At 50.0% G+C, this 11,580-nt stretch overlaps 1 protein-coding gene across 1 annotated transcript; it reads right to left on the reverse strand.

The window, feature by feature from the left end:
- Positions 1–277: 277 nt before the first annotated feature.
- On the reverse strand, positions 278–2,226 carry LOC123092764 (IRK-interacting protein). Its single transcript, XM_044514587.1, has 2 exons — positions 1,757–2,226; positions 278–1,631 (listed from the first exon to the last, which is right to left on the reverse strand). The coding sequence occupies exons 1-2, from the start codon at positions 1,799–1,801 to the stop codon at positions 378–380; spliced, it is 1,299 nt and encodes a 432-aa protein (XP_044370522.1). The 5' UTR covers positions 1,802–2,226; the 3' UTR covers positions 278–377.
- Between the last annotated feature and the right edge of the window lie 9,354 nt (positions 2,227–11,580).

Raw genomic sequence — 11,580 nt, forward strand, 5'->3', positions numbered from 1 at the left:
GTGCCGCGCCAAACCTGACGATGGGCGCGCCGCAAACCAGATTTTAGCGCGGCACGCTGGGCGCAGGTTGAAGATGCTCTCGCCTCCAAGGATCGGATGACATGGCGTCGTTTCCGCTGAAAGGAGCACCCGCATGGCCAGTCAAGATCGTTGGAAGGTCCAATCACCATTTTTCCGTTTTTGTCTCGGGCCGCCATGACGGTGAAGTGTGCAGCGACCAAAGATGATCACTTCACTTCACGCTGAGCGCAGAAATGCTGTTCAAGACGAAGAAATGTGACTCACAAGAGCGGAATTGACACCCCATATTCACACATCAATTGAATGCAAGTCCTGTTTTTACCACGCAAATAACAATCCTCGTGTCTTTTTTTTGACTATACTCTGCTACTCTGACAGCTCTTCACCGAGTCCGTACCACCCCCATTCATATCGCTACAGCTACCTCCCAACCCCTCGCCGCCGTTGGCGCTGCTCCCGCCAATTATGTGGCTGCCGGTGCGGCTGTTGTTGTAGAAGCACACGACCTTGCACTTCACCACGCCGGCGCCGGCGACGTACACGTGGAACCCCGGCGCCACCATCATCTTCACGCTGGCCGGCTCCAGCCGCCCGGCGCGCGAGGCCGCGGCGTCCTCCATGAACCGCGAGTCGAAGCGCGCGCCGCGGTCCACGCGCACGACGGGCAGCGGCGGGTGCACGGACCGCGCCAGGAGGCGCACCCCCCACACGCCCTTGGCCGCCAGGAAGAAGGCCTGCAGCAGCGGCTCCGGCCAGGGGCGCGCGCGCGCCCACCCGAGGGAGGACACCACCTCGCTCATCTTGGCGTCGCAGAACCGGCTCAGCCCGTCGCTGTAGTGCTTCGTCCCGTGGATGAGCACCTCCTCCCAGGTCAGCGCCGCCACGGCGTGGTACGCCGCGAGGTTGGCCTCGCACCGGCCCGCCGGGTCCGCGGTGTGGACGTCGCCCTCGGTGTCGAGCTCGAAGTCCGCGTGGAAGGCGCGGTTCAGGAAGCTCTCGAGGTTGGGGCCGGGGCTCGCGGGGCTGCGCAGGTGGGTGGAGAGCGCGCGCGTGAGGTTCCGCACGGTGGCGCGCGCAGTGGAGACGGCGCGGAGGAAGGACTCGACGGGGAAGACGGCGGCGGCCGGCGTGGGGAGCACGCGGGCCTCGAGGCGCGCGAGCTTGAGCTCCAGCTCCGCGAGGGACTGCTTCAGCCGCGAGGTCTCCTCCACCGCGTCGTCCCGCGTCCGCGTGGCGGCGGCGAGCCGCCGCGAGAGGTCGGCCGCGGCCAGGCGCCACTGTTCTCCCTCACCCCCGTCGCCTTCCGAGGCCGACGTGGGAGACGGCGAGGAGCGCGGGGTGGACCGTCGGGTGAGGGAGACGAACAGCGAGCGGATGACGGCTCCCGGCGACGCCGGCGCCAGTGCCCGCTGTTTGAAGCGGCAGTCGGAGCACGACACCGCCGCGACATACGCAGCCGAGTCGGCGGCGCCGCCTTCGCTCCTCCCCCGCCGCGGCGTCTTCTTGGCGCCGCCGTGGCCGTGGAGCGGCGTCGCGGAGTGGGCGTACTTCTGGTCCAGCTTCTCGGAGGCCGTCGTCGGGGCACCAGCATGCCGCTTGGTCTCGGACACCTGATGATTACAGCTTAGCATTGCAGCTCACAGACAAGCAATCAAGCAAAGAGCACCCACGACCCAACTCAAAGAACAGAGACATAACACACATCGCAAGAGGAGGAGAAGGGACGCGAGCTCACCGCGGATGTGAAGGTAGGAGGGGAAGGGGACGGGGACGACACCATGGCTGCGGATCGAGCTCCCTCTACGAACAACAACGACCTTTTGTTGGGTTGGGACTTGCGGTGGTCGGACGCTAGCGCTGGCTTTTGCGTTGCGGTGGTGGCGGCTGGCGAGGCGATAGTGCTGAGCGCTGTGGTGCGGACCGTGCGGTGTTGGTTGCCTCGCCTGCGTCTGTACTGTACGAGTACGTGCGACGACGTCTTTTTTTGCAGTCTACTTCACGGGGAGGGGAGCTGAGCCTAGAGGCAGGCAGGCAGGCAGGCAGGACGACGCGGGGCATGAATGCCGGTCAGTTCGGGTCGTTGGTGCGTTTAATGCCCCCCGGCTCCGTCTGGACCATCTCTCCCTCCTTGCTCCCTCTCTCGATTTATCTCCTCCTGCTCTCAGATTTTCCGTTTGTGACTTTGCGATGAGACGCCAGCCATCCCTCGGCTACCTGGATTCTGGAGGCAGAAAAGTAAAAGGTTTTGCGTGGCCATGCTACGTCTGTCAGCTTCTCCCGCAGCCGCGCTACCTCCGGCCAACAGCCAACAGGCATCGATGAGAGTTGGATTTCCTCATAACATTTTCTTACCGTACAACGCAGAGAGAAAGATACGAGTACTCGTATCGTAATCACCGGGGCGCAAATACTCGTACGTATCATGAGTTTTGGAGCGGCACATTAAGAGCGGTCGGCACGGCAGGTTGGGCAGGGAGGACACCATAAATCCGGACGTCGACCCGACCCATCTGGACCGCCCCGCACGCTTCAAACATGCTGTCAATGAATTGAGAACCGTGGCGCGACCCCGAGTCCCGTGCGTGGAACTGAATGCCGTGGATTCCGTCCTCCGAGTCTGATGACATGCAGTACTAGAGAGAGAGAGATATTACGAGGCTCCGATCAACCTTTTCCCGCCTCTTGTCACTCGCTGCGTCACTGCAGCTGCCAGTGACTTGTGCGAATGCCTCGAGCGCTACAGGCGACGTGCTCCGTCTGAGATTAAAAGTCAAAGAACGCATGCTCGTCAGGCCTCAGTGCTCAGGCTTCAGGTCTGCCGTCGGTTATGATCACTGCTCATAAGTTGCTATCGTGATGAAAAACTCTCCTGGTGCAGCTGTGTCCGCCACAGGAGTTTAAACTGATTTGATCGAACAGTTTTTTTTGGAATGGAGGCAAAAAATTTGTCTCATCCATTAATTAAGAAGGAGAATAGAGTTTGTTACAACCAACCCACGACAAACCCACATGGCGATTACTCGCGTTCAAGTAGTGTCCCTAGTTTTTTTGCTCCCACTATACTCCAAAGCTTTGCTTCTTCTATGATGATGTTGAGAAGGATCGTCGGCGGAGCGCTCTTGTGACGAAAGACCCGGGAGTTTCGCTCATTTCATATTGTCCAAGAAACGAGCATGATGAGGGAGGCCGTGGCCTTCCGCTTTGGAACGGATAGGCCGGTCCGATGATCCCACCATGACTCAACGGAGTCCTCCAAGTGCCATAAAGAGGTGTCCAGATAGTGTAGACCAAAATTTTCTATGACCAACTTCAATAGTCTAATGGTAAAGCGACACTTGTAGAATAGATGTTCACCCGTTTCTTGCTCTCTTTTGCATAATGTGCAAAGGCCACAATTTGGCCAACCGATTAGCGGTCCAGATGCGGTTTTGGATGGCTAACCAAGCAAAGAATTTGACTTTAGGAGGGGCCCAAACTTTCCAGACCATTTGGTCCATGGGGGAATGAGTCATTCTCAAGAATTGCGCTTTGTAGGCAGAAGCTGTGGTGCAGCGCCCATCCGTGAAGTGTTTTCAGACAATGTCATCTTCAATGTTGTCAATGAGGTTGAATTCGTGGATGAGCATCCAGAGCCTGAAGAACTCCGTGATATGAGTGACGGATATCACGGTGGCTGTGTTAATCTTGAAAATCCATGCGTTCTTTTTGAGTGCCTCCCACACCTTCTAATTCTTTTTTGAAGAAGCCTCGAAAGTAAAGGGTGCAATCTCTTTTGGCTTCCGGCCAAGCAATCACAGAGAGTCTGAGAAAGGTGTTTTTGCGCCATTTTCAACGATGATGGTGGTGGAGCCATAGAAGAACTTCAGGTAATCCTCGTCACATGGGAGTGTAGTGTGGTAGCATTAGATTTGTGGGAGAAAGATTGCGACGGGGGAAGCTGTAGTTTTCGTGAATTAAACGGGCAGTGGACTTTGCAGGTGAGGCGCGTCAAGTTAAGGAGACCAGCACCTCGGTTTCGACTGGTTCTTGCTGCCGTGACGGCGTGACCTTGAAGGAGACAACACTGACCCGGTACAAGAATCAAAGGGGGTTCGTCTTAAATTTGAAGTTAACCGCACATGAGTCCATGACGGCATGAGATGACCCGGACGAGACGAGACAATATAGCGGGTTCAGGCAGGAGTCGTCCGCACGACCGCTTTTCGGATGCTGATTCACGCCCCGTCTTTGACGTACAGTAGTATAGAAAGGCAGTGGTGGATCAAAGCGGCGGGGATGCACGAACTGCATGCTGATCAACAACCTCAACCTCTCCTCTCGATCACCAATGCTCGTGCCCACCTCTCCCCTGCATCTGCATACGATACTGACGTCGCCCCTCTACAAGAATGAGACGGAGATTGCTAGCGCTACATACGGATGGACAGCAAATACCACAGTACTACTGGCCGCCTGGCACCACGCAGGTAGTATGCCCACAACCACAATCGTCGCATCACATTATGTAGAGATAGCTACGGACTACAGTACGCACCGGTCGACCCCGACCGACAACCGCGCGCCATGGCGCGCATCGCGATCCCGGTCGACCAGCTGCAAATTCAAGCGGATTGGCAGGCAGATCGATCGGAATTCAAAGCAGCGACGAGATCCGACAAAAATTAGTTGGCCGTGCCGCCCATCCCGTTTAACTGGAACTGAAACTGGAACGGTGGAAGGCGCATGCCGCTCGCGACTGTGAGGTGGAACTGACGTACCCCCATGCGCATGGGCTGAGCAGCGAGGCGTGGTACCGTACCATGGCTATGCAGCCTCCCCATGGCCGCGCGGCGACGTACAGCCCCGTGCGCGGCGTGCTGCGCAAAGTTTGGTGTGGTCGATCGTAGTAGGCGCCAACCGAACCACCGGAGTTAATGATGTAAGTTGCGCGACGGGACGACGGAAGGAGGCGTACGACGGGTCGATCACTTAACAAGGAGTTACCTGAAGTGATTCAGATATGAGCTTAGTACTTGCGAAGTTGGTTAATTGAGCCAAGCAGAGCACAACTGTGTGATCAGGGCACATGGAATGTAGAACCACACGATCGATCAATCAGTAATTTGAATCACAGACAGGCAAGCATGCATGCCCGGCATGACATGCGTATATACGACATGAGACCATAAACAGTCATCAGCTAACATGTATCATCCCCCAAACCCTTCCAAACCCACTACAATCTATACAGTTCCTCTACAAACTTCTTCTAATCTATACAGTGGGATGTATTGCTCCGACACCGTATATAGAACATGGGAGGAATAGTTAAATCGGAAGCATATTCGGGTATAATTCACCGCCAACAAGATACAGTTACAAACTGTGCATCTCTAGTCACTCATCTATTTGTAACTCCCAATATTTTGGACCTTGGGAGGCATGCAACTAGCCTATTTCGGTCTTTTTTTTTGAGAGAGAGAGAGGCCAAGGGCATATCATAAAATTGTCCAACCCTTACAGGACCATCCTTACAAAAAAAAGTAACACACATGTCCTTGGGTATATCGTTGTCGTCTTCCTCCTGTATTCGCTGGTGGTCATGAACAAAGCTTGATGCCACCTCTGAATCTTCAGAACACCTCGGAACCAGGGAATACTGTAGATGCATCAGCCGAGAAGTCACCGGCAGGAGCCAGAGGAAGGCGGTGACAATGAACTGAAGATCAATTGTCGTCACAAAGAAGCAACATGGAGGACCTGACAATCAACCCCGATATGTCCAGACATAATCCGGGAGGCCTAACCTCACTAGCTTCCTGACGAAGCCGAACCTGACCATGCTTCGCTGAACGGAGAAGCCATAAGACAAAGACATAAACTGTTGTAGTCCACTCCGCCAAATGGCGGTGTCAAAGACCACTTAGACGGGACAAGACAAAAACAGGGCCCTAGATCTTGCCCTGACGAAATTCCACACACCCTCCACCGAAACGAGGACATGACATGGAGAAATTATTCCACCCCGCCAGTGACACCATCGTCTCACCACTGTCGGCCAGCCACATAGATTGAACCCTAACCAACTCTAGGACGACCGACAACGGAAGCACCTGAAGAACAGGGGAAATGGCTGGACATAAGGGAAGACCCTAGTCGCATGTGTCCCTTGTGAGAGGAAAAACTAACTAGGATTGTATGAGGACACGGGACGGCAGGGCTACTAGAGCAGAAGTCATCGCCGAAAATGTCATCGGCAATGACTTTGACATCGACGGGGGTGTTAACTGTTGGGGAAAGAGAAAAAACACGAATACGCAAAGCTTGCATGTCATTTTATTGATAGAAGAATGAGCATAGTACATAGTGCGGGTACATTGACTACACATGCGTGAATTCGTCTGAAAAAGATAACCAGAGCATAAGACACGGGGTGCTCACACCAAGACTAAAGCTAGCCTAACTCAAATTAGCTAAACCAATGGTGCGAGCCTTGTCCCATTGCCAAGCATCCTCGTGGATGGTCTGCACCAGACGCGAGACTGACGGTAGTTGGTTATCAAAGATGCAACCATTGTGGTGCTTCCAGAGCCACCAGGCAGTGAGCATGATGAGGAAGGAGAGGCCTCGTCGATGCACAAGTAGAGCTTGAGAGCTAGAGGTGGCCCACCAGTCAGGAAAGGACATCGCTGAATATGGTAGAGTGGACATGGAACGACACCAGAAGAGCACCTCGTGCCACACCTAGTGGGGGAAGGAGCAACCGACGAGGAGGTGTCGCGGGACCTTAGAATCATGGTCGCACAAGGAACATAATTCCTCGTGCGGGAGTCTTAAGGGCTAGACAATCGGCGATCCAACATCTATCCTACAGGGGAGCCATGTGAAGACCTTGAGTGGCAACGGCACCCATGTCTTATAGGTGATCTGCCAAAAGGGATCTGGTATCAAGCCATAGAAACGGGCAAGGTAGCATGATCTGGCCAAATAGAGACCAAAGTCCATCCACATCTAGAGTAGCTCATACGGACTGTAAAAGAGGGAGAAGTGCCGAAAGAGGCGCAAGTGTTCCATGAACTGCTTCAGGGTAGCCGGTCCAAGTGCGATTTGGATGTCACAAAGCCAAGCACGCCCCCAGAAGCCCCTCGCAGTTTGTGCAGTGCCGACAACGACACTTGAGGAAGAGGGCAAAGATCAAAGGAGCACTTTTCGAGATGGACCTTCCTACAATCCAATGATCAGCCCAAAACCTGTTGGGGAACGTAGTACGAGATGGACCTTCCTACAATCCAATGATCAGCCCAAAACCTGTTGGGGAACGTAGTAATTTCAAAAATTTCCTACGATCACGCAAGATCTATCTAGGAGATGCATAGCAACGAGAGGGGAGAGTGTGTCCACGTACCCTCGTAGACCGAAAGCGGAAGCGTTTAGTAACGTGGTTGATGTAGTCGAACGTCTTCGCGATCCAACCGATCCAAGTACCGTACGTACGACACCTCTATGTTCAACACACGTTCATCTCGATGACGTCCCTTGTGCTCTTGATCCAGTTGAGGACGAGGGTGAGTTCCGCCAGCACGACAGCGTGGCGACGGTGATGATGATGCTACCGACGCAGGGCTTCGCCTAAGTACTACGACAATATGATCGAGGTGTGTAACTGTGGAGGGGGGCACCACACACGGCTAAGGCGAAACTTGGTGTGTTCTAGGGTGCCCCCTTGATAACCCACAAGTATAGGGGATCGCAACAGTTTCCGAGGGTAGAGTATTCAACCCAAATTTATTGATTCGACACAAGGGGAGCCAAAGAATATTCTCAAGTATTAGCAGTTGAGTTGTCAATTCAACCACACCTGGATAACTTAGTATCTGCAGCAAAGTATTTAGTAGCAAAGTAGTATGGAAATAACGGTAACAGTGGCAAAAGTAAAAGTAGCAGTTTTGAAGTAATTGTAACAGTGGCAACGGTAAAGTAAATAAGCAAAGCACAATATGTGAAAAGCTCATAGGCATTGGATCAGTGATGGATAATTATGTCGGATGCGGTTCCTCATGTAATAGTTATAACATAGGGTGACACAGAACTAGCTCCAGTTCATCAATGTAATGTAGGCATGTATTCCGAGTATAGTCATACGTGCTTATGGAAAAGAACTTGCATGACATCTTTTGTCCTACCCTCCCGTGGCAGCGGGGTCCTAATGGAAACTAAGGGATATTAAGGCCTCCTTTTAATAGAGAACCGGACCAAAGCATTAGCACTTAGTGAATACATGAACTCCTCAAACTATGGTCATCACCGAGAAGTATTCTGATTATTGTCACTTCGGGGTTGTCAGATCATAACACATAATAGGTGACTATAAACTTGCAAGATAGGATCAAGAACTCACATATATTCATGAAAACATAATAGGTTCAGATCTGAAATCATGTCACTCGGGCCCTAGTGACAAGCATTAAGCATAGCAAAGTCATAGCAACATCAATCGCAGAACATAGTGGATACTAGGGATCAAACCCTAACAAAACTAACTTGATTACATGGTAAATCTCATCCAACCCATCACCATCCAGCAAGCCTATGATGGAATTACTCATGCACGACGGTGAGCATCATGAAATTGGTGATGGAGGATGGTTGATGATGATGACGGTGACGAATCCCCCTCTCCGGAGCCCCGAAAGTTCTCCAGATCAGCCCTCCCGAGAGAGATTAGGGCTTGGCGGCGGCTCCGTATTGTAAAATGCGATGAAACCTTCTCTCTGATTTTTTTCTTGGCGAAAGCAAATATATGGAGTTGGAGTTGAGGTCGGTAGACGTCTAGGGGGCCCACGAGGCAGGGGGGCACGCCCAGGTGGTGGGGGCGCACCCCCCACCCTCATGGACAGGGTGTGGGCCCCGTGACGCTATTTCTCGCCAGTATTTTTTATTAATTCTGAAAAGTTGCTCTGTGGATTTTCAGGTTATTCCGAGAACTTTTATTTCTACACAAAAATAACACCATGACAATTCTACTGAAAACAGCGTCAGTCCGGGTTAGTTCCATTCAAATCATGCAAGTTAGAGTCCAAAACAAGGGCAAAAATGTTTGGAAAAGTAGATACGACGGAGACGTATCAACTCCCCCAAGCTTAAACCTTTGCTTGTCCTCAAGCAATTCAGTTGACAAACTAAAAGTGATAAAGAAAAACTTTTACAAACTCTGTTTGCTCTTGTTGTTGCAAATATGTAAAGCCAGCATTCAAATTTTCAGCAAAGATTATGAACTAACCATATTCACAATAACACTTAGGTCTCATGTTTACTCATATCAATGGCATAATCAACTAGCGAGCAATAATAATAAATCTCGGATGACAACACTTTCTCAAAACAATCATAATATGATATAACAAGATGGTACCTCACTAGCCCTTTCTGAGACCGCAAAACATAAATGTAGAGCACCTTTAAAGATCAAGGACTAACTAAACATTGTAATTCATGGTAAAAGAGATCCAGTCATAGTCATGCCCAGTATAAACTAATAGTAATGCATGCAAATAATAGCGGTGCTCTCCAGCGGGTGCTTTTTAATAAGAGGGTGATGACTCAACATAAAAGTAAATAGATAGGCCCTTCGCAAAGGAAGGAAGGGATTTGTAGAGGTGCCAGAGCTCGATTTTAAAATAGAGATGAATAACATTTTGAGCGGTATACTTTCACTATCAACGTAACAACTATGAGATCTCGATATCTTCCATGCTACACACATTATAGGCGGTTCCCAAACAGAATGGTAAAGTTTATACTCCCCCACCTCCAACAAGCATCAATCCATGGCTTGCCCGAAACAACGGGTGCCTCCAACTAGCAACAATCCCAGGGGAGTTTTGTTTAATTATTCTGATTTGATTTGATCTTTTGATCATGGGACTGGGCATCCTGGTTACCAGCCATTTTCTCGTGAATGTGGAGCGGACTCCACTCCTCTTGAGAATAACCCACCTAGCATGGAAGATACAGACAACCCTAGTTGATACATGAGATGCTCGATCATACAAAACAGAATTTCATTTGAAGGTTTGGAGTTTGGCACATACAAATTTACTTGGAAAGGCAGGTAAATACCGCATATAGGAATGTATGGTGGACTCATATGGAATAACTTTGGGGTTTATGGAGTTTGGATGCACAAGCAGTATTCCCGCTTAGTACAGGTGAAGGCTAGCAAAAGACTAGGAAGCGACCAACTGAGAGAGCGACAACAGTCATGAACATGCACTAAAATTAATCAACACCATGTGCAAGCATGAGTAGGATATAATCAACCATGAACATAAATATCGTGAAGGCTATGTTGATTTTGTTTCAACTACATGCGTGAACATGTGCCAAGTCAAGTCACTCGAATCATTCAAAGGAGGATACCACCCTATCATACCACATCACAACCATTTTAATAGCATGTTGGCATGCAAGGTGAACCATTATAAGCTCCTAGCTAATTAAGCATGACATAAGCAACTATAATCTCTAATTGTCATTGCAAACATGTTTATTCATAATAGGCTGAATCAGGAACGATGAACTAATCATATTTACAAGAACAAGACAGGTCGAGTTCATACCAGCTTCTCTCATCTCAATCAGTCCATCATATATCATCATTATTGCCTTTCACTTGCACGACCGAACGATGTGGATAATAATAATAGTGCACGTGCATTGGACTAAGCTGGAATCTGCAAGCATTCAATTCAAGGGAGAAGACAAGGTAATATGGACTCTTGGTTAAATCGACAATCATGTATATAAGAGTCACTAAACATTTTCATTATGGTCTTCTCCTCTTGACCCCCAAAGGAAAGAAAAGAAATAAAACTATTTACACGGAAAAGCTCCCAACAAGCAAAAGAAGAACGAGAAATCTTTTTGGGTTTTCTTTTATTTACTACTACAATCATGGAGTTTAACTAACTAATTTTTTTTTGTTTTACTTAAGGTTTATCAAACACACAAGAAGAAAGCTAGAAAAGGAATTAAACTAGCATGGGTAGTACAATGAAAGAGTATGAGCACTGACAATTAGAGTGAGTGTGTGAACATGAATGTAATGTCGGTGAGAAATACGTACTCCTCTAAGATTAGGCTTTTAGCCTAAGTTGGTCTATAGCCACGGGTAGCCTGGCTGATATCCGAAGTTGTAACTGGGGTCGTACTGAGATGCAGCAGCAAATGCCTCCTGAGCTGCGGCATGGCGGCGAGCTACCTCCGCCTCCTCTCGTACTCGGTTGCCTCCTCCTTGGTGATAATATATCTTCTTTTTGCCTGATAATCAAAGAGGGAAGGAGTAGGGAGAGTAATATGGACAGCACGACGTCTGTCAAAGATTAGTCGATACTGGAGGAATTATTCATTCCTCTCAAGAAAGTGATGGCTGACCATGGCATTATAATCTAAATAAGCGGGAGGCAAATCCCTATCGTCTTCATGTGGAGGTATACCAAGATAATTAGCCACACAGGTCGCATAAATTCCTCCAAATAAATCTCCAACTAAACCATTATTATGCAACCTACGTGCAACAAT

This window comes from Triticum aestivum, chromosome 4B (genome assembly GCF_018294505.1).
Source record: "Triticum aestivum cultivar Chinese Spring chromosome 4B, IWGSC CS RefSeq v2.1, whole genome shotgun sequence".
Taxonomy (NCBI): Eukaryota; Viridiplantae; Streptophyta; class Magnoliopsida; order Poales; family Poaceae; genus Triticum; species Triticum aestivum.